Here is a 21,716-nt window from a genome sequence, read left to right as displayed (position 1 = left end):
TCTCTTTCACTTTCATCAAGAGGCTCTTTACTTCCTCTTAGCTTTCTGCCATAAGGGTGGTGTCATCTGCATATCTGAAGTTACTGATATTTCTCCCGGCAACCTTGATTCCAGCTTGCGCTTCATCCAGTCCAGCGTTTCTCATGATGTACTCCGCATACAAGTTAAATAAGCAGTGTGACAATATACAACCTTGATGTACTCCTTTCCCTATTTGGAACCAGTCCATTGTTCCATGTCCAGTTCTAACTGTTGCTTCTTGACCTGCATGCAGATTTCTCAGGAGGTAGATAAGGTTGTCTAGTATTCCCATCTCTTTAAGAATTTTCCACAGTTTGTTGTGATCTACAGTCAAAGGCTTTGGCGTAGTCAATAAAGCAGAAGTAGATGTTTTTCTGGAAATCTCTTGCTTTTTCTATGATCCAATGGATGTTGGCAAAGCAAAAGTAGGAAGTCAAGAGTTACCTGGAGTAACAGGGAAGTTTGGCCTTGGAGTACAAAATGAGGCAGGGCAAAGGCTAACAGAGTTTTGCCAAGAGAATGCACTGATCATAGCAAACACCCTCTTCCAACAACACGAGAGACTCTACAAATGAACACCACCAGATGGTCAATACCGAAATCAGATTGATTATATTCTTTGCAACCAAAGATGGAGAAGCACTATATATGGTCAGCAAAAACAAGACCAGGATCTGACTATGGCTCAGATCATGAATTCCTTATTGCAGAATTCAGACTTCAATTGAAGAAAGTAGGGAAAACCACTAGACCATTCAGGTATGATCTAAATCAAATCCCTTAAGATTATACAGTAGAAATGACAAATAGATTCAAGGGGTTAGATCTGATAGAGTGCCTGAAGAACTATGGATGGAGATTTGTGACATTTAATGGGAGGCAGTGATCAAGACCATCCCCAAGAAAAAGAAATGCAAAAAGGCAAATTTCATGTAGTAGGTAGTAAAGCACTGAAAATGAAGCCTATTGTTAACAGCAAATATGTAAATTTGATTAATAGAAATAAAGTTAGTAACACATTCAATAAGGAGGGCAAAAACAGTTGTCCGTAAGAGCAGTAGTATGAGATAGGCAAAGCTGTGCCCTGGACTTTGCACCGCCTCTGTCTAGCTGTATGACTGAGGGGCAAGTCACTGGAGCTCCTAAGGTCTTGGTTTCCTCATCTCTAAAGGGAGGTTGAGTGGGGCTGGTACCCTTTACATTTAAAAGTCCATAAATCTAGATAGTGCACAGATAAAATTCTGACACTGCTAAATAGAATGAACTGAGACAGAAAATCCGAGACAGAAACTGCTCTTTTCATTTATTTATTTTTTCCAGTTTTTCCTTTTTTCATTCATTTAGATTTCACATATAAGGGATACCATATAGTATTTTTCATCCTCTACTTGACTTACCTTATTTAGTCTAATGTTCTCAAGGTCCATCCATGCTGTCAAACATCTTATTTTTTTTGATTGAAGTATAGTATACAAACTCGGCGCAGAAGCGAGGCGGCTGCGACGGCTCGGCGCAGAAATGTGGCCGAGAGGGGCTAGGCCGGGCAGGGGGCAGGGGGCGGCGGCCGACAGGGCCTAGGCCGGGCCGGGGCCCAGGGGCCGGGGGCGGCGGCCGACAGGGGCTAGGCCGGGCCGGGGGCCGGGGGCTGGGGGCCGGCGGCGGCGGTGGCGGCGGCGGCGGCGAGAGGAATTACCCAAAGCCCAAGGTAAGAGAAACCCAAGTAAGACGGTAAGTGTTGCGAGAGGGCATCAGAGGGCAGACACACTTAAACTAAAATTACAGAAAACTAGCTAATCTGATTACACGGACCATAGCCTTATCTATCTCAATGAAACTAAGCCATGCCGTGTGGGGCCACCCAAGACGGATGGGTCATGGTGGAGAGGTCTGACAGAATGTGGTCCACTGGAGAAGGGCATGGCAAACCACTTCAGTATTCTTGCCTTGAGAACCCCATGAACATTATGAAAAGGCAAAAAGATAGGACACTGAACGATGAACTCCCCAGGTCAGTAGGTGCCCAAAATGCTAATGGAGATCAGTGGAGAAATAACTCCAGAAAGAATGATGGGATGGAGCCAAAGCAAAAACGATACCCAACTGTGGATGTGACTGGTGATAGACGCAAAGTCTGATGCTGTAAAGAGCAATATTGCTTAGGAACCTGGAATGTTAGGTCCATGAATCAAGGCAAATTGGAAGTGGTCAAACAGGAGATGGCAAGAGTGAACGTTGACATTCTAGGAATCAGCGAACTAAGATGGACTGGAATGGGTGAATTTAACTCAGATGACCATTATATCTCCTACTGTGGGCAAGAATCCCTTAGAAGAAATGGAGTAGCCATCATGGTCAACAAAAGAGTCCAAAATGTAGTACCTGGATGCAAACTCAAAAATGAGAGCATGATCTCTGTTCGTTTCCAAGGCAAACCATTCAATATCACAGTAATCCAAGTCTATGCCCTGACCAGTAACGCCGAAGAAGCTGAAGTTGAATGGTTCTATGAAGACCTACAAGACCTTCTAGAACTAACACCCAAAACAGATGTCCTTTTCATTATAGGGGACTGGAATGCAAAAGTAGGAAGTCAAGAAACACCTGGCGTAACAGGCAAGTTTGGCCTTGGAGTACAGAATGAAGCAGGGCAAAGGCTAATAGAGTTTTGCCACGAGAACGCACTGGTAATAGTAAACACCCTATTCCAACAACACAAGAGAAGACTCTACACGTGGACATCACCAGATGGTCAACACTGAAATCAGATTGATTATATTCTTTGCAGCCAAAGATGGAGAGGCTCTATACAGTCAGCAAAAACAAGACCAGGAGCAGACTGTGGCCCAGATCATGAACTGCTTATTGCCAAATTCAGACTTAAATTGAAGAAAGTAGGGAAAACCACTAGTCCATTCAGGTATGACCTAGATCAAATCCCTTATGAGTATACAGTGGAAGTGACAAATAGATTTAAGGGACTAGACCTGATAGACAGAGTGCCTGATGAACTATGGACAGAGGTTCGTGACATTGTACAGGAGACAGGGATCAAGAAAATCCCCATGGAAAAGAAATGCAAAAAAGCAAAATGGCTGTCTGAGGAGGCCTTACAGATAGCTGGGAAGAGAAGAGAAGCGAAAAGCAAAGGAGAAAAGGAAAGATATTCCCATCTGAATGCTGAGTTCCAAAGAATAGCAAGGAGAGATAAGAAAGCCTTCCTCAGTGGTCAGTGCAAAGAAATAGAGGAAAACAACAGATTGGGAAAGACTAGAGATCTCTTCAAGAAAATTAGAGATACCAAAGGAACATTTCATGCAAAGATGGGCTCGATAAAGGACAGAAATGGTATGGACCTAACAGAAGCAGAAGATATTAAGAAGAGATGGCAAGAATACACAGAAGAACTGTACAAAAAAGATCTTCACGACCCAGATAATCACGATGGTGTGATCACTCACCTAGAGCCAGACATCCTGGAATGTGAAGTCAAGTGGGCGTTAGAAAGCATCACTACGAACAAAGCTAGTGGAGGTGATGGAATTCCAGTGGAGCTATTTCAAATCCTCAAAGGTGATGCTGTGAAAGTGCTGCACTGGATATGCCAGCAAATTTGGAAAACTCAGCAGTGGCCACAGGACTGGAAAAGGTCAGTTTTCATTCCAATCCCAAAGAAAGGCAATGCCAAAGAATGCTCAAACTACTGCACAATTGCACTCATCTCACATGCTAGTAAAGTAATGCTCAAAATTCTCCAAGCCAGGCTTCAGCAATACGTGAACCGTGAATTTCCAGATGTTCAAGCTGGTTTTAGAAAAGGCAGAGGAACCCGAGATCAAATTGCCAATATCCGCTGGATCATCAAAAGAGCAAGAGAGTTCCAGAAAAACATCTATTTCTGCTTTATTGACTATGCCAAAGCCTTTGACTGTGTGGATCACAATAAACTGTGGAAAATTCTGAAAGAGATGGGAGTACCAGACCACCTGACCTGCCTCTTGAGAAACCTGTATGCAGAATAGGAAGCAACAGTTAGAACTGGACATGGAACAACAGACTGGTTCCAAATAGGAAAAGGAGTACGTCAAGGCTGTATATTGTCACCCTGCTTATTTAACTCATATGCAGAGTACATCATGAGAAACTCTGGGCTGGAAGAAACACAAGCTGGAATCAAGATTGCCGGGAGAAATATCAATAACCTCAGATATGTGGATGACACCACCCTTATGGCAGAAAGTGAAGAAGAACTAAAGAGCCTCTTGATGAAGGTGAAAGAGGAGAGTGAAAAAGTTGGCTTAAAGCTCAACGTTCAGAAAACTAAGATCATGGCATCTGGTCCCATCACTTCATGGGAAATAGATGGGGAAACAGTGGAAACAGTGGCTGACTTTATTTTTTTGGGCTCCAGAATCACTGCTGATGGTGACTGCAGCCATGAAATTAAAAGATGCTTACTCCTTGGAAGGAAGGTTATGGCCAACCTAGATAGCATATTTAAAAGCAGAGACATTACTTTGCCAACAAAAGTCCGTCTAGTCAAGGCTATGGTTTTTCCAGTGGTCATGTATGGTTGTGAGAGTTGGACGGTGAAGAAAGCTGAGCGCTGAAGAATTGATGCTTTTGAACTGTGGTGTTGGAGAAGACTCTTGAGAGTCCCTTGGACTGCAAGGAGATCCAATCAATCCATCCTAAAAGAGTTCAATCCTGAGTGTTCATTGGAAGGTCTGATGTTGAAGCTGAAACTCCAATACTTTGGCCACCTCATGCGAGGGGTTGACTCATTGGAAAAGACCCTAATGCTGGGTAGGATTGGGGGCGGGAGGAGAAGGGGACGACAGAGGATGAGATGGCTGGATGGCATCACCAACTCGACGGACATGGGTTTGGGTAGACTCCGGGAGTTGGTGATGGACAGAGAGGCCTGGCGTGCTGCAATTCATGGGGTCGCAAAGAGTCGGACACGACTGAGCGACTGAACTGAACTGATACAAAGTATAGTATACCACAAGTATACAATGTTGTGTTAATTACGTTGTACAGCAAAGTGACTCAGTTATGTGCTCAGTCGTGTCTGACCCTTTGCAACCCCATGGATTGCAGCCCTCCTGGCTCCTCTGTCCATGGGGATTCTCCAGGCAAAAATACTGGAGTGGGTTGCCATGTCCTCCTCCAGGGGCTCTTCCCAACCCAGGGATCAAACCCAGGTCTCCGGCATGGCAGATGGATTCTTTACCATCTGAGCCACCAGGGAAGCCCCTTCAGTTATACATACATATATATATATATATTCTTTTTCACATTCTTTTCCATTGTGATTTAACACAGGATATAGAATACAGTTCCCTGTGCCATACAATAGGTCCGTGTTGTTTGTCTACATTGCTCTTTTTAGATAGGGTGTAATAATTGGAAAATAAAGTGAAAAAATTGAAAAACAAAAAGTTGAAAAAAATTTTCAAACAGAAACTATCACGGATTTTAACTGTATAATTTAAAAGCGTAAGTCTCTACTTCTGCTACATTTTTCTCCCATGAGGAAAGGATGCTTGAATAATCGGACATCTATATGAAAAAATAGAACCTTGACTTCCCTGGTGTTCCAGTGGTTAAGAATCCACTGGACAAGGGACACGGGTTTCATCTCTGGTCTAGAACGATCCCACATGCCACAGCAACTAAGCCCACGTGCCTGCCACAACTACTGAAGCCCGCACACTCTAGGGCCCATGTGCCACCACTTCTAAGACCAAGTATCTAGAGCCCGTGCTCTGCAACAAGAGAAGCCCCTGCTCACCACAACTAGAGAAAGCCCACCCACAGCAATGAAGACCCAGTGCAACAAAAATTCAAATAATTAATTAATTAAAATTTTAAAAAGAACCTGACCCATATCTTATGCAAAGATCAATTCAACATGGATTATAAACCAAACTATATAACCTACAACTATAAAAACTCTAGAAGAAAACACATGAGAAAATCTTTGTGACCTTGGATGAAGCAAAGATTTCTTAGATACCACACCAACAGAACACACACACAAAATTTGGTAAATTGAACTCCATCGAAATTAAACACTTCTCTCTGAAAGATACAATTAACAAAATTTAAGGCAAGCCAAAGACTAGGTAAAAATGTTTGCAAAGCATATATCTGATAAAGGACTTGAATCCAGAATCCACAAGGAATTCTCAAAACTTAATAATAAAAGAAGTAACCTGTCCCTCCCATACACCAGTGGGCAAAAGATTTGAACAGATATTTCACCAAAGAAGATACACAGACTATAAATAAATATATAAAATATTGTCAACATCATTTCATAGAGATATGCAAGTTACAATCACAATGACATCTGACTACTACCTATTAGAATAGTAAAACAAACAAACAATCAAATTGACAATATCAAGTCCTAGCAAGAATGGAAAGCAACTGGAATTCTCATATATGGCTGGTAGAAGTGCAAAATGGGTCAGTCACTTTGGAAAAACGGTTTGGCAATTTCTGGTAAACATACATTTATCGTTTGACCTAGTAATTCCACTCCTATATATTCACTCAGGAAAAATGAAAATATAAGGTCACTCAAAAATCTGTATGCCAATGTTTATGGTGACTTTGTGCATAGTCACCAAAAACTGGAAACAACATAAATTTCCTGAATTGATGAACTGATAAATTGTGATACATCCATAGATTGAAATACTACTCAACAATAGAAAGGATTACATTATTAATACACACTACAACTGTATTCAACTATAGCTGAATCTTAAGGTAATTATGCTGAATGAAAGAAGCCAGACTAGAAAAGAGTACATACTGTATGATTCCATTCATATAATATTTTGGAACAGGCAAAACTATAGAGACAGAAAACAAGTGGTTGCCAGCATCCAGAGGTGAAGGAAGTGACTGACCCACAGAGGAGCACAAGGGAATTTGTTAGAATAATGTAACTATCTTATATCTTTACTATAGTGGTGGTTATATACCATATGCACTCATCAAAAAATGCATACAACTGGAGAATCCCATGGACAGAGGAGCTTGCCGGGCTACAGTTCACAGGGTTGCAAACAGTCAGACACGACTAAAGTGACTGAGCCTGCATGCATGTATACACTAAAAATAATACTTTTTACCATTCAGAAATTAGGGCTCAATAAAATTTACCACATCCCCAAAGTCTTATACACAGGCTCTATCACAGATTTTAATGGTCATATTTAAAAAGTACAGTTCCTCCCTTTCTCCTATGAAAAAATTGTATCATAACTGAGAAATCAATAAGGACAATAAAACTTTAAAAGTTAGAATGTAAAATACTTGTGATACAAAATCTTTGTGCTTTGAAATAAGTAACATTAAATATGTACAGTATTTAAATGTTTACTTATGTTAGTAATTTCAATCTTTTTTAATTTTTGATTTTGTGAGTTAAATGTGAATAAACGGTTTTGTTTTTGTTTTCTTCCTAGAGATATAGTACTGTTTCATTTTTTTCTTCAAATAATGTTGATGCTGGAGTTTCTCAAATAAACCCAGCTTGCCACCTTCAGGCAAGTGAAAGATTTACAGAGACGGCCACCAGAGATAAAATTTTAATTTTGCAGATTTCTCAATCATCCATAATTAATAATATCTTGGTCACTCTATTAGTGTCTTTGTGAGATTTCCTCTATCCAAAATCTTTCCCTGGCATTTACTGAAATCTTTCCAACTTTCAAAGCTCAGTTCAAATAGCATTAACTCCAAATAATCTCTGATCACTCTAGCTAGTTTTTCCTCCTGTAATTATTAGTGCCTTGACTACTTGAAGGTAGTGATAATCTCTTATGTGTATTTTTATGCCTCTGTATGGCTATTAAGAAGGGTGAATAAAATAGTTGTGCTTTCTAATACTTACTGAATGAACACACGAATGAATGAACAGGAAGTTAGAGTACTCTTCGAGCTTTTTTAAAAAATATATTTATTTATTCATTTTTGGCTGTGTTGGGTCTTAGTGGTGGCACGCAGGATCTTCACTGTGGTGTGTGGACTCTCGCTGTGGCCTACGAACATGTGGGATCTTAGTTCCCCAACCAGGGATTGAACCTCTGTCTCCTGCATCAGAAGGCGGATTCTGAACCACTGGACTACCAGGGAAGTCCCTCACTGAGCTTTTATTTGAAAGAGTTCCTGTTGTATTGATAGAATAATGGGAATGCCACACACTCATGCATGATTATTACACATATGTGTAAAGTATCCATTTTCATTGACAATGACTAAAAGTGTCACAAGTTTTATTAGCTTCTCTATGAAATAAAATTTAAAACAAATTTCTTTGGCCACACCACATGGCATGTGGGAACTTAGTTCCCCAACCAGAGATCAAACTCTCAATCCTTGCATTGGAAGCACAGGGTCTTAAAGACTACCAGGGAAGTCCTTTAATTAAATATTATTACTGATGAATAATTAATGACTGCTTGGTAAGTGGCCTCGTGATACTTACCAAATCTTAATATATGCACAGCGAAAAAGGCAAAAAGAAAGAGAAGAAAGTAGGATGATGTTGTTCTTTTACTTTTGAACTGAAGGGTTCAGTTCAGTTCAGTTCAGTCGCTCAGTGTTGTCCGACTCTTTGTGACCCATGGGCTGCAGCACGCCAGGCTTCCCTGTCCATCACCAACTCCTGGAGCTTGCTCAAACTCATGTCCATCGAGTCTGTGATGTCATCCAACCATCTCATCCTCTGTCGTCCCCTTCTCCCACCTTCAATCTTTCCCAGCATCAGGGTCTGTAAGTTCAATGGTATGGCCATCTAACTGTTTTCCTCCAAATGCCTAAATCACTAACATCTACAGGAATGTTAATAGAATATATAACAGTGGCATAGGGTCCACCACCTCACTCATAGGAAAATTCTCTATTGTTTCTGTCTAACTCTTCCTGGTTTAGGGAGTGAGGTTCTTCTTCATGTCTCCATTCCCTGCAAAACATACAAGCTTCCCTCTCACTTTCCAGGCCTACATGCATCCAGGACTGCTAAGTGACTAACTGGTCATAGTTTTGGCTTTTAACTTATTTTTAAAGGAGGAATGGTCCATACTTCAGGTGGCTCATCTTGAATGCCTGCCACTAGGACTTTCTAGTAAAAGATCCTCTTTCTCTTGGTTACTTTGAGGGCTCCTTATTCCTTCAATCAGTTCTTCCTTTCTCTTTACATTCTCTCTTCTCTCTGCCCTCTCAAGGCTCAGTCTTACCTGCCTGAGAGAAGCAATAACCAGTTCTTCAAGCATGCACAGAAAGCTCTGATCTAGGCCTCTAGGTCAGCCGTGTACTTATATCTTTGTTTCTTCTCTGGTGAGGACTGGAGCAGAAGAAAAGTCTTTGGTTTACAAGAAAGACAGAAATAAAGGAGAGAGACAGAGAGGAACAATCAGATTCATATTTGGGGATACAAATTTGTCACAAATGCAGATGTATTACTCCTACTTTGATTAAAAGTTTGTTCTCCCTCTTCTAGTCCTGCCTTCATTCTCAAGATGTGAACATACTTTTTCTCCCTCATCACTACCTCTGTGTTTCAAGTCTCCTAAAAACACCTTGTTATTACACCCCCAACAATTTCACTGACCATGAATCATCAGACATACACCGTATCAGCACCATCTTTTTCTGGCTATTCTCTTCTCTCCTTTCATTTACCTTACTTGATTCTAATCAAACATCTCCAAGTGCATTAAGTACATTTTTCAGTGTGCTAATTCTTTTCCTACCCACTTACAGTCTGGCTCTTATCTACTCCTCTTAACCAAAACAACTATTGGTTTGGTCAAATTCATGGATTAAAAAAAAAAAATCCATGGACTTTGACACTATCACTCACTCTCTTTCTTGACTTTCTGTTATGATTAACATTCAACATATTGCCATTTGTCTGGTGTTTTTTACTTTCTGGATTTTACTGTATTAATATCTGTGATAATTTTTCTTTCTGTACCACTTGTTTCTTTTAAATTATAACCATGGTTCTCTACTCACCTTTCTTTCTGAAAAGGATTTAAAAATTGTGTGTGTGTGTGTGTGTGTTAGTTGCTCAATCATGTCTGACTCTTTGCGACCCCATGGAGTGTAGCCCGCCAGGCTCTCCTGTCCATGGGATTCTCCAGGCAAGAATACTGGAGTGGGCTGCCATTTCCTTCTCCAATTTAAAAATTAGATTCCATTTTTGTAAGTCTTTTTTCCCCCTGTACTAAGGATTGAACCTGAGCCCTCTGCAGTGGAAGTGTGGGGTCTTAACCACTGACCACCAGGGAAATCCCTGTAAATATTGAATACTGAGACTCCTTCCTGTCTTTTGAATGCTCAGAAGTACATTGTATGGATTCAGGAACATTTTGAAAGACTGCTTATGAATCAATAGCAGCAAGGTGCAAGTCACACTTCTCACACTTTTTTGAGTATTATTTCCTTCAAGTTTTCCTTGTGAGCCAAAGATAACAGGAAGTAGTCAATGTCTTTGGAAACGCTGACTTTTCTTTGCAGATTCAACCCATGTATTTTCTATTTTCAATCTGTACTTGTATCTTACTTGCCATTATAATTTGTAAACTCACTGAGCAGGAAATAACTGTTGGTCTTTCAATATGAAATAACCCTGAGCACATGGTTATTAATGGTAACATGTTTTAAATGGACGTGGCTTTAAAGTCAATAGTGTTAAACGACATTTGAGCTTTTCACTTTTACTTTTTCTTATTCTAGGCTTGCAGGTTTTATTTTGGATCCTCTCATTAGGTGATTCTCATGTGAGAATGAAATAATTTTGTAATAATTGATTTACAAACATTGGAAGAAAATATATTAGCCACCAAGATTTAGGTAAGTCCATCTCCCATCATAGTATAGTGGTTATTAGTGTGGCTTTGAAACCTAGTTCTATTACCTCTTTGTTTTGTTATCTTGGGCAAATATGTGAGCCTTGATTCCCATATATGAAAATTAGTGATAATTACTTTTATGGGTTTTTGTGAAGAATAAATGAAAAAATTTATATTATATGTTTGACTGCTAAGTGCTCAATAAATGGTTATTGTCATTGGTCTGAAATGATTCTGCTCGTTTTCTTAGAAAGTGACTATTTTCTTAAAAAGATTTATTTCCTTATGGTTCACTGGGCCTTTGTTGCTGCAAGAGGGCTTTCTCTAGCTGCGGTGAGTGAGGGCTACTCTCTAGGTGCCGTGTGTGGGCTTCCCATGGCAATGGTTTCTCTTGTTGCAGAGCATGGGCTCCAGGCTCTTGGGCTTCAGTGGTTGCAGCTCACAGGTTCTAGAACACAGGCTCAGTAGTTGTGGCACATGGGCCTAGTTGTCCCGAGGCATGTGGGATCCTCCCGGATCGGTGATGGGACCCGTGTCCCCTGCACTGGCAGGCAGATTCTTTACCGCTGAGTCATCAGGGAAACAAACTGCGATCATTCTGTCCTTTTTGAGATTGCACCCACGTACTGCCTTTCATACTCTTTTGTTGACTATGAGTACTACTCCATTTCTTCTAAGGGATTCTTGCCCGCAGTAGTAGACATAATGGTCATCTGAATTAAATTCGTCCAACCCAGGCGAGTCACCATAAAGAAGGTGGAGCACCGAAGAACTGATGCTTTAGAACTATGGTTCTAGAGAAGACTCCTGAGAGTCCCTTGGACTGCAAGGAGATCAAACCAGTCAATCCTAAAGGAAATCAATCCTGAATATTCATTAGAAGGACTGATGCTGAAGCTGAAGTTCTAATACTTTGGCCATCTGATGTGAAGAGCCGACTCATTAGAAAAGACCCTGATGCTGGGAAAGATTGGAAGGCAGGAGGAGAAAGGGACAACAGAGGATGAGATGGTTGGATGGCATCACCGACTCGACAGACATGAGTTTGAGCAAGTACTGGGAGATGGTGAAGGACAGGGAAGCCTGGACTGCTGCAGTCCATGGGGTCTCAAAGAGTCAGACATAACTGAGCGACTGAACAACAACACCATCACCAGGGAAGCCCCAAAAGTGACTTATCATGCCCTGTACTCACCAATACCTTGCCTATACTACAAATGTATTTTTGCTTTTTTTGTGGTTTCTCTGATTTGTGATAGTTTAAATTTCTAGCAGAATACAGGATGTTAGGAGATTCCTTTAATGGATGAGAGAAACCTGGGATGTCCTTCTACAGATTTATTCTTTCAGAACTCAGGTTTGGAGATACAAAGCTATTAGAAAGTCGCTCTCACTCAAAATCTGATAAATTTGCAATTTAGGAGATGTTTATCAGTCCCATTTAGAAGGAGTTGGTATACATATATTTTTAATGAGTACAGCAAAATCTTAAGGTCCAATGACATCTTTTGAACCCTTGTCAGATAGGAGAGTAGGGACCTCTAGTTAATGTAAAGCGATAATTTGACTTGTCTTTGGCAGTAAGTACTAGTTAAGTCTAACAGCAGAAAGAGTTGGAAAGTCCAAAAAATAATCTTCTTGCACAGCTTTTGTTACAATTGACACTACTTACAAAATTGCAAGTTTCTATAACAGAAAGACATGCTTCACAAAGTACCTATGCTGAAAAAGTCACCCTACCTCAATCGTTGTACGTGTGTTTAACTTTTCAATTCTTGTGGTTTCCAAGGAATCAACAGCCATTAAAATGAGCTTAGGGGACTTCCCTGACAGTCCAGTGGTTAAGACCCCTTGATTCCAGGGCAGGGGGCACCGGTTTCATCCCTGGTTGCTGAACTAAGATCACACAAGATACCCGTGGTGCAGCAAAATAAATAAATAAATACTATTAACTTCTCTGGAAATCTAATCATTCATCCAACCATCCAGCAAATTCAAAAGATATTGACAGCCCACTTTGAAACACTTTGCTGGGTAGAGTGTATCACAGTTTTCTACAGTTGCTGCCCTGCGTCTAGCTGCGGGGAAGGAGAAGGAAATACACATGTAAATAATTTAACATGCAGGGTCCTATGCATGTTCACAGGGTTCCCTATGAAAGCGTGGGGAGCCTAATTTTTGACGCTACAGAACAAGAAGTTCAGGTCTGCCACTCAGTGCCTTTGCAGGACATTTCAGGATGAGCAATCATGGCTCAGCTGGTAAAGAATCTGCCTGCAATGCGGAAGACCTGGGTTCGATCCCTGGGTTGGGAAGATCCCCTGGAGAAGGGAAAGGCTACCCCACTCCAGTATTCTGGCCTGGAGAATTCCGTGGACTGCACAGTCCATGCGGTCGCAAAGAGTCGGACACCACTGAGCGACTTTCACTGAAGGTGAGAAGGTTGTGGAACGCTGAACGCTAGGAAAGAGTCTAGCTGCTGACAAAGGGTCACATCACGTTAGATGTGTGAAGGTTGGATACGTCTGCAGCGACCCTGATTAAAAAAAGGCGTCACAAGCGGAGACCCTGGACCGGGCCCTCCCGGACGTCGGGGCTGGCTTCGCGCGCGGAGCCGCAGCGCACGCGGGCGGCGGGCGGCGGGCGGCGGGCGGCGGGCGGGAAACACTCGGGGGCAGTCACTCAGCTCGGCGCCCGGGCGGGCGGGCTCCTCGCGCCACGTCATCGGGCGGTTCCCCCGCCCCTCGCCCGAGTCGCACGCGCGGAAGTAAACACCACTACGTCATCAGGGCGCGTCTTCGCCTCTCCCCGCCCATCTCCCCAGGACCGGTGGACGTGCTCACCTCTGCTCGGGGCCAGGTCTATGTCCCGGTTTCCCGCCGTCGCGGGCAGGGCGCCAAGGCGGCAGGAGGAAGGTGAGCGATCGAGAGACCTCCAGGAAGAGCGGCCTTCGGCAGGTTCCGTCGCGGATAGAGGTGCGGTCCGCGGGACCCCGCTGAGGCCAGCGGGAGTGGTAGCACGGGGCTTTGGGGCGGTGAATGAAAGTCCGCCTGAGACAGGCGGAGAAGAGGAGGCTGCAGGCTGCAGCCTTCCTGTCGCCCTCCAAGCCGGAGGCGAACTTTGCGTCCAGTGAGCCACTTTGGACTGGAGAGGGGCGGTCCCAGACCTAAGTTGGGCGAAAACCCTGCTGGGGGGCAAAAAAGTGCACCCCAACGCCGGGACGCGTCCTGCTCTTAAATAGGCTCAGAAAGCCTTTGTTCTCTACCCACCCGTTCCCCCCCACCCCTCCGCCGGGCCGCCAGCCTGCCTTTGGGTACGGTATGAAGGGAGCCAGTTTCCAGGAGCCAGTTTCCATGGTTACCCACCACTTGGCCTTCTGGGATATCAGTCACTCTGAACGGGGACCTAACTTGAACCGTGAATCAGAAGCAAATACAGGTGGCTTTTAATTCAGCTGAGAGTTTTTCTGCCCTATTCCAATTTTGGGGTCTGTTATTTAATAAAATTGGGTTTTGTGCTTATGGATAGGTATACCTGCAAATACATTGCCTTGTGCTAGGCTTACTTTGTCAGATACTTTGAGTCATGCATTAAGACATGCTCAAGTTGATCTCACTAAAAAGTTGCTCTGAGCTTAGAAACACTCGCTCGCAAATGGGATGTAAGGGATTTCACCGAGAAGTCATGGGTTGATTCTTTCCAGCCCTAAAATTCTATTGTCACTCTTTCAGTTTTGGGAAATTGAGATATCTTTACAGGCCTTTTAATTCCACATCCCCCCCACCCCCCTGTCATTACAGAAGAGAAAGGATGCACATCACAGGAGGGAGGAACTACTCCAACTTTTCCCATTCAGAAACAAAGAAAAAAGCTTATTCAAGCTGTGAGGGACAATTCATTCCTTATTGTTACTGGAAATACAGGAAGTGGTAAAACAACTCAACTCCCAAAATATCTATATGAAGCAGGTAATTTTATTCTGGGATAATATTCGGAGCATTTAAAAAATATCCTCTTAACAGCTAATAGGACTTCTGTATTACATAAATGCCTATCATTTGTTTTACAGTCCAATTCTTCTCTTGGCACACTGTCCTAGTATATTCCGCTCTTTTTTACAGTCTTATTTCAGATTCAGGAATTAGTTGAAATGGCATTTTCAGTTACCATAATAATTCCAAATAGAATTATAGGTAGATATTGATTCTCTGCTGTAGAGTAGGTTGTCTTGCAGTAGACTGTTGAACGTTGGGTATTGAAATGATTTTCAGGGGAAGGGATATATTGGTATCTGTTGCTGACATTACTATTTCTGGGTTCTTTTTCCAGAGTGATATCAGGTATCTGTTTATTCCTTGATTTTCCTAACACCGAGCCAGCTAACAAATTACCCATACAGTGTCTTTCCTTTCAATACAGTAAAACTTTATATCATAAGGTTGATATACAGCAAAATTGTGTTGGATATTATAAAAATTTCTTAGCTTATATATTAATTTACTCTGATAAATCAGGTCTTTTAAGATGCTACCTGTTGGGCTTCCCTGGTGGCTCAGTGGTAAAGAATCTGCCTGCCAATGCAAGAGACATGGGTTGGATCCCTGGTCTGGAAAGATCCCACATGCAGTGGAGCAACTAAGCCCATGTGCCACAACTAGTGAACCCTTGCTCTAGAGCCCAAGAGCTGCAACTCCTGAAGCCCTCACACCCTAGAGCTTAAGACGAGAAGCCACTGCAATGAAAAGCCCATATACCACAACTGGAGAGGAGTCCCTGTCACAGAAACTAGAGAAAAGCCCACGCAGCAATGAAGACTCAGCACAACCAAAAATAAATAAACAAATAAATAAATTTTTTTTTTAAAAAGATGCTGTTAAGACATACCACTATTTTATGTACTATTAGTAAAGAAAAAAATACCATCAGTTATAAGATGCATTTCCCTTTCAGAGATGCTAAAATGTAGAACCTATGAAAAGTGGTATATTTAAACTTCTGTGGAAAAAGTAAATCTATTTTAGGAAGTGTGTGGAATTTTATGTCTTCCTAGGGGTTAAAAATTCATGGCTTACTCTTTAGAGTAAATCTTAAGACTGAAATTGGAAAAAAATCTAATTAAAATATGTACATTTAAATGGTTGTTAATATGTATTATGTATGTGAGAATGGTTATTAATTATGTGTATGTTTATGGTTATTCATGTATGCTCTTCTTTTCAATTAATATTTAAATTTCCATGGTGCAAATGTAAAACAATATGTTGTTAATTTTGCAGAGTTTTCTTTTAGAAACTCTTGAACAGTTTGTATCGATTGACCAGAAACAGTTTAACTCTAATAGGAAGCAATGGTTAACATTTTTGTGTTTTTTGCCTCTGGATCTGGTAGGGTTTTCACAACATGGTATGATTGGTGTGACCCAGCCACGAAAAGTAGCTGCCATATCTGTTGCTCAGAGGGTTGCTGAAGAAATGAAATGTACATTGGGATCCAAAGTAGGATACCAAGTTCGTTTTGATGATTGCAGCTCCAAGGTACCAAAGTTTTGTTTGTATTTAGTTAAGTAGTGTAAAGTTATAGAAAGAGTGGGAAAAGTTATGGAAGATTTTGACTTCAAAATTCCGTTTGCATTTTAAAGAAACAAAGCCTCTGATTAGAATTAATTTGTATTGCCTGTTATTAATGTCTTGTCCTAGGTGCCTAATTTATCCCCTTTTCTCCCTTCTCAGTTAGTTTTGTGACAGTTGATTTTTTCATAGGATTCCCTTGTGTATTTTAGCTGTAACCGTTCTTGACATGTAACTTACATTTGTGTTCTTTGAAAAGAAATTTTATTGTAGTAAAATATACATAAAATAAGGGTTACTATTTTTAGTATTTTCAGATCACATTTAGGTAAACAGTGCAGTGGCATTAAGTACATTCATACCTTCTATTCTGCGTTACATCTCTATGCATTTCTATATACCTAAACTGTGGAATCATGCAATATTGTGTCCTTTGTGTGGCTTATTTCATTTAGCTAATGTTTTCAAGGTTCGTCCATATTGTATGGTTGAATTCCTGAAGTCAGTGGAAAACTGACAGTTAACAAACTTATTGAGCAAATATTTGTTGAGCATCTTCTGTATTCATGGTAATAGTTCATAGCCACAATTTATATCCCCTCAGGATTTCTGAATCCTCAACCAGATGCAAAATAATCCCTGATTTGCTTATGGTCCCTAATAGGAATGGCTAGCAATAGTGGCACAGAATAACTCCCCAGAATACTGTCTTTGCGTTCCTGGTGGTCACTGCTGGATTTTTCTTTTCTCCTTGCCTTGTTTTATGGATAGCTCTGTTGTTAACTCCTCCCATTCTCACCTTCTTTTAATGCTAGTCGGCTGATTCTATTTTTGCAATAGGAAAATGGTCAGGGAAGAACAGCTTGAGAAGAATGGTGCCACCTTCCTTTGTTTCCTAAGTTCTCTAAAATAGCAGCTGAGATGGGGGACGAATCCCATTTCATTATTGTTTCCCACAGCTTGCTCACCAGAGGTCACTGCGTTGTCTTAACCACTTTCCACTGACTTCATTGTATTTCCTTATTGTTGCTTTATCCCAGAACATTCCCCTTAGTTTTCCTGCCTGTGTAAATCACAAGTTTCATAATTTACCATCCATGTTATTAAAATATATTATTAGACTATTTTATGTACTCTCTTATTTAGTCAGATTAGTTTGGTCACCTGATGTCTGTACATTTGAGGGGAAAAATTTAATTTGCAAAACAGGAGTGCGTTTCTGTGATTTTTATGTGTATGCTAATATACTCTGCTGTTTGAACATTAGGAAACAGCAATCAAATACATGACTGATGGATGTTTACTGAAACATATTCTGGGAGATCCAAATCTTACCAAGTTCAGTGTCATTATTTTGGATGAAGCCCATGAGAGAACTCTAACTACAGTGAGTGTTTTACTTTATTGCTTATTTATTAGACAGTTTACTTCTTTGAGGGTAGCTTTGTACTGTACAGTGAATTGCCTTCCCTTCCTTACATTTTAATAGATTAAAATAAGAATCCTTTGGTTAAGGAGAGCAAAATATTTAAAATAAGTTGGTTGTTATATACACTTGTGACTTATTAGAAATTTATTTTTCTTTCAGGACATCTTATTTGGTTTATTGAAGAAGCTATTTCAGGAGAAGTCTCCTAACAGGAAGGAGCATTTAAAGGTCGTAGTGATGTCAGCAACAATGGAATTAGCCAAGCTCTCTGCATTCTTTGGAAATTGTCCAATATTTGATATACCTGGAAGGCTTTATCCAGTTAGAGAAAAATTCTGCAATTTGATTGGTCCACGAGATAGAGAAAATACTGCATACATTCAAGCGGTATTACTTGGCATCCTTTTTATGTCTTTTCTGTGTCTATGATTCTAGTTGACTGAGTAGTTTGATAATTCATTTTTTTTCTAGTACTTTAATGGCAGCCTTCATAGGTCCTAGGACTTTTGAGAAGCAAATTTAATTTTTCTGTGGAACTGAGGAAGTGGTGGTGGGGGGGACTTTATCTCCACTAGCATTTTATGCTTGTTGTTTCTTGCTTTAGATTGTGAAAGTGACCATGGATATCCACTTGAATGAAATGGCTGGAGACATCTTGGTTTTTCTGACTGGTGAGCATTCAGTACCAGGTTTAAAAATTCTGCCCTTTGTACGAGGGGAATGTGGCACCACACTACTGTGTACCTTTGTGGAAAATCTAGGCTCTACTCATTTTATCCTTTTATGGTTCTCTGAGTAGTTTTAGATGTTGTATCTATTATGAGATATGTAAGATAATTCTACACTGCCCTAAAAGCCACAAGTCTCCTTACTAAACATAGGTAAAATACACTGACCTTTTAGTAGGAAGATACTGAATGATAAAATATTAATATTTTTATTACTGTATGTAGAGCTGTTAACCACTCCTGGATCTGAACGACTAATTTCATTATTTCAAAAGACATCCTACTGGCTGCTTTCTTCTTTGAGTGGCGGGGTGGTGCTGTGTGGTAGCAGTCCATAAGGTGTGGAACCCGTGTCTCATAGGCGTGCTTTTTTGGATCAAAAATAGAATAGTTAAATCTCAGACTAGTGTGATTCTTCAAGTGGCAGCATTCTGCTAACAGATCTGAGTCATTTCATGGCTCACCTCCTACACTGCCTGTGCTAATGTCAGAAGTGAGGCATTGTAACAATCTCTTAGCCTTTTTAAGGAACTTAAGTATTTTGAAGTACATCGAATGCAGTATCCCCTATGCTAACGATTAACTTCATTGAATCTTCCTCAAATACCATGTTAGCAAGATGAAAGACTTGATGACTGTAAATGTTTTTATTCCTTTAGAGATTTAAATTCCTTGGAAACTGGTATTTCTTGTATTTTTAATTTTATGTTGGGATTGGGTACAACTTGTGTTCATCTACTTTAGATCAAATGAGATATTTAAAATATGCGAAACTGACTTAAATCTAGAAGGGTTTTTCTTTTTCATTTTTAAATTAATTTTGCTGTTCAGTTGCTGACATTATTTTCTCCCCTCATTTCAGGTCAGTTTGAAATTGAAAAAAGTTGTGAGTTACTTTTTCAGATGGCAGAATCTGTTGATTATGATTATGATGTCCAAGATACCACTCTAGATGGCTTGTTAATATTGCCCTGTTATGGATCTATGACAACAGGTAATTCCTCACTAGAACAGAAAATTTGATTTTTAAAGAACTTTATATTGAATAATCTATTGGATAATCACATGTATACAGATACAGTGTGCAGCTAGTAAGTGTTTAGGTCAATGAATTTCACAAAGTGAATTCACCTTTGTAACCAGCAACTCAGATCAAGAAATAGTGTTTGGAGAACCATCCTGCATCCCTTGAGACGTGACTTTTTTTTTTAATTGAAGCCTTTTCACATTCACTTTTTCAAGACTTTGGTCATCTATCCCCCTTACAGTTGTTAAGAGAGGGCTGTGTCCTCTTCCAGCAAAACAAAAATATTGTTATTAATTTTTTGAAATGAGGGCTATAATTCCTTACTAGTAGTACCATAAATCAAATCTAATTTGCCACTGCCACAGAATTTCTAGGAATCTTATGTATCCAGATGCATCTGAGAGAGTGGATTGTTTTCTTTTTATGTAGCCACACATACTAGTCTACTTTTCAGGTATGATGTAGTTCGTTTTTAAGTTCAGAGAGCAAATTCTAACTCTGATCATTCTATTTGTTCATAATAAATGTTACTGAATGAGGTTTAGAATTTGTTTTGTATAGTTATTGTATTGTGGAATTTGACTTGTAATACGAAAGGGGAGTTAACCTGTAGCCTCCTATTTGGACTTTGACTGGAATTAGCATTTATATAATGCAGAAAAGCATTTGAATGTTTTTATATTTTATGTGTTGTTTTGTTTTCATTGAGTAGGTGGTTCTTATCCATATATTAACGAAAACAGTTCAGAAATGTATGTGTTGGTAAATAACCATAGACATGCCATTTTAGAAATTCCTTTTGTGATGGTCTTGGGCCCTCACACTTAACATTGACATCTATTTTAGATTATTACATCTTCAAGGGAATTCGTAGGGTCATGGTTAGGTATTTAAGATTCTCATTTACTTTGTAGATTTTATCTACTAATTCTTTGTAATTTACTTTGTAACTGATAAGATAATTCAAAACCTGGTATAGTTGCTTTGTGTTAGTTGTTAATAATACATACATACTTCTTCTGTATTGGAGAAGGAAATGGCAACCCACTCCAGTATTCTTGCCTGGAAAATCCCATGGATAGAGAAGGCTGGTAGGCTACAGTCCGTGGGGTCGCAAAGAGTCGGACACGACTGAGCGACTTCACTTCTTCTTCTGTATAAAATAAAGAAGTTCATTCTTTCTATCTTACTGCCACATTGAAAATAATTGTTCTTTATCTGCCATTGCTTCTTGTTTATCTTCCTGAAATTCAGTTTTTATACTTGTTAAAGCTTGCTAATGACCTGTTCCTCAAATCTCATGGCATTTTTCTATTAGTTTGTATTTTGATTTTGGGTTAATAATAAGTCTCCTTAAATGTGGTTGTCTAGGATAGTTATTTGGTTCTTTTAACCACTATTTCCATAAGGCTGTTGCCTTACCACCCTCCCTGACCTTTGTTCCCCTCTGAATATGACTATTTCTAAGGTTTCTTCCTTAGCTTGCGATTTTCTTAGAATTCTCTGTTTTGGAGAGGTTGTCTTCTAGGATTCACCTGTCACTTCTTTGTGATGACTCCTGAAAGCTGTCTGTAGTTGTCTCCTGCACTCGAGGTCTCCTGGGTGTCACAGGGCTTTCTGGTGTGTTCATCATCTCCTAGATCATACAGTCCAAGCACGTGGCAACTCCTACAGGTTTTCTTTTACCTTTATCTTCTCCAGAGCCTTCGTTTTTCTTCTTTTTTCCCTCATTGTCCTTAGAATTGGAATCCTCGGTTTGCATTCCTGGGTTGTTAACATATCCAGCTAACTGATTTTCCCTGATTTAATTTGGCATCCTACCTGCTGTGGTAAATATAATCTTCCAAAAGCACAGCTCTGATTGTGTTAATCTCCTATTCAGTACCTCCAGTCATTTCCTATTGCCAAATGAATTAAAATGCCAACTTAATAACTTGGCGTTCATTTTCCTTCCAATATGACTTTAGCCAGCTTTCAGCCTTAAATCCCAGTGTATGTGATTTTCTTTGTTGGTGTATATCAGTTCACTTCAGTTGCTCAGTCGTGTCCGACTCTTTGCGACCCCAT

General features: G+C 40.3%; 2 protein-coding genes across 5 annotated transcripts in view; both read left to right on the top strand.

The window, feature by feature from the left end:
• LOC145543477 (uncharacterized) overlaps window positions 1-10,899 on the top strand; it is a 71,175-nt gene extending 60,276 nt beyond the window's left edge. For both annotated transcript variants that reach the window (XM_081585092.1, XM_081585090.1), the window contains exon 5: window positions 10,783-10,899. In XM_081585092.1, coding sequence (XP_081441218.1) covers window positions 10,783-10,815 — 33 coding nt within the window. In that variant the 3' untranslated portion in view covers window positions 10,816-10,899. The remainder of the gene's footprint in view (window positions 1-10,782) is intronic.
• Window positions 10,900-13,698: 2,799 nt separating this feature from the next.
• Window positions 13,699-21,716, top strand: part of DHX40 (DEAH-box helicase 40) — a 46,436-nt gene continuing 38,418 nt past the window's right edge. Inside the window, exons 1-7 of one of the 3 annotated variants that reach the window (XM_081585077.1) lie at window positions 13,699-13,813; window positions 14,699-14,866; window positions 16,287-16,432; window positions 17,733-17,852; window positions 18,054-18,281; window positions 18,499-18,565; window positions 19,485-19,616. In XM_081585077.1, the coding sequence (XP_081441203.1) occupies window positions 13,762-13,813; window positions 14,699-14,866; window positions 16,287-16,432; window positions 17,733-17,852; window positions 18,054-18,281; window positions 18,499-18,565; window positions 19,485-19,616 (913 nt within the window). In that variant the 5' untranslated portion in view covers window positions 13,699-13,761. Of the gene's footprint in view, window positions 13,874-14,698; window positions 14,867-16,286; window positions 16,433-17,732; window positions 17,853-18,053; window positions 18,282-18,498; window positions 18,566-19,484; window positions 19,617-21,716 lie in introns of all 3 variants that reach the window. The other 2 variants (XM_081585076.1, XM_081585078.1) reach the window with 2 other exon arrangements.

The sequence above is a fragment of the Giraffa tippelskirchi genome, chromosome 3 (assembly GCF_054371585.1).
Source record: "Giraffa tippelskirchi isolate mGirTip1 chromosome 3, T2T-mGirTip1v1.2.pri, whole genome shotgun sequence".
Classification (NCBI taxonomy): Eukaryota; Metazoa; Chordata; class Mammalia; order Artiodactyla; family Giraffidae; genus Giraffa; species Giraffa tippelskirchi.
This window is presented reverse-complemented; position numbering and strand designations above follow the sequence as displayed.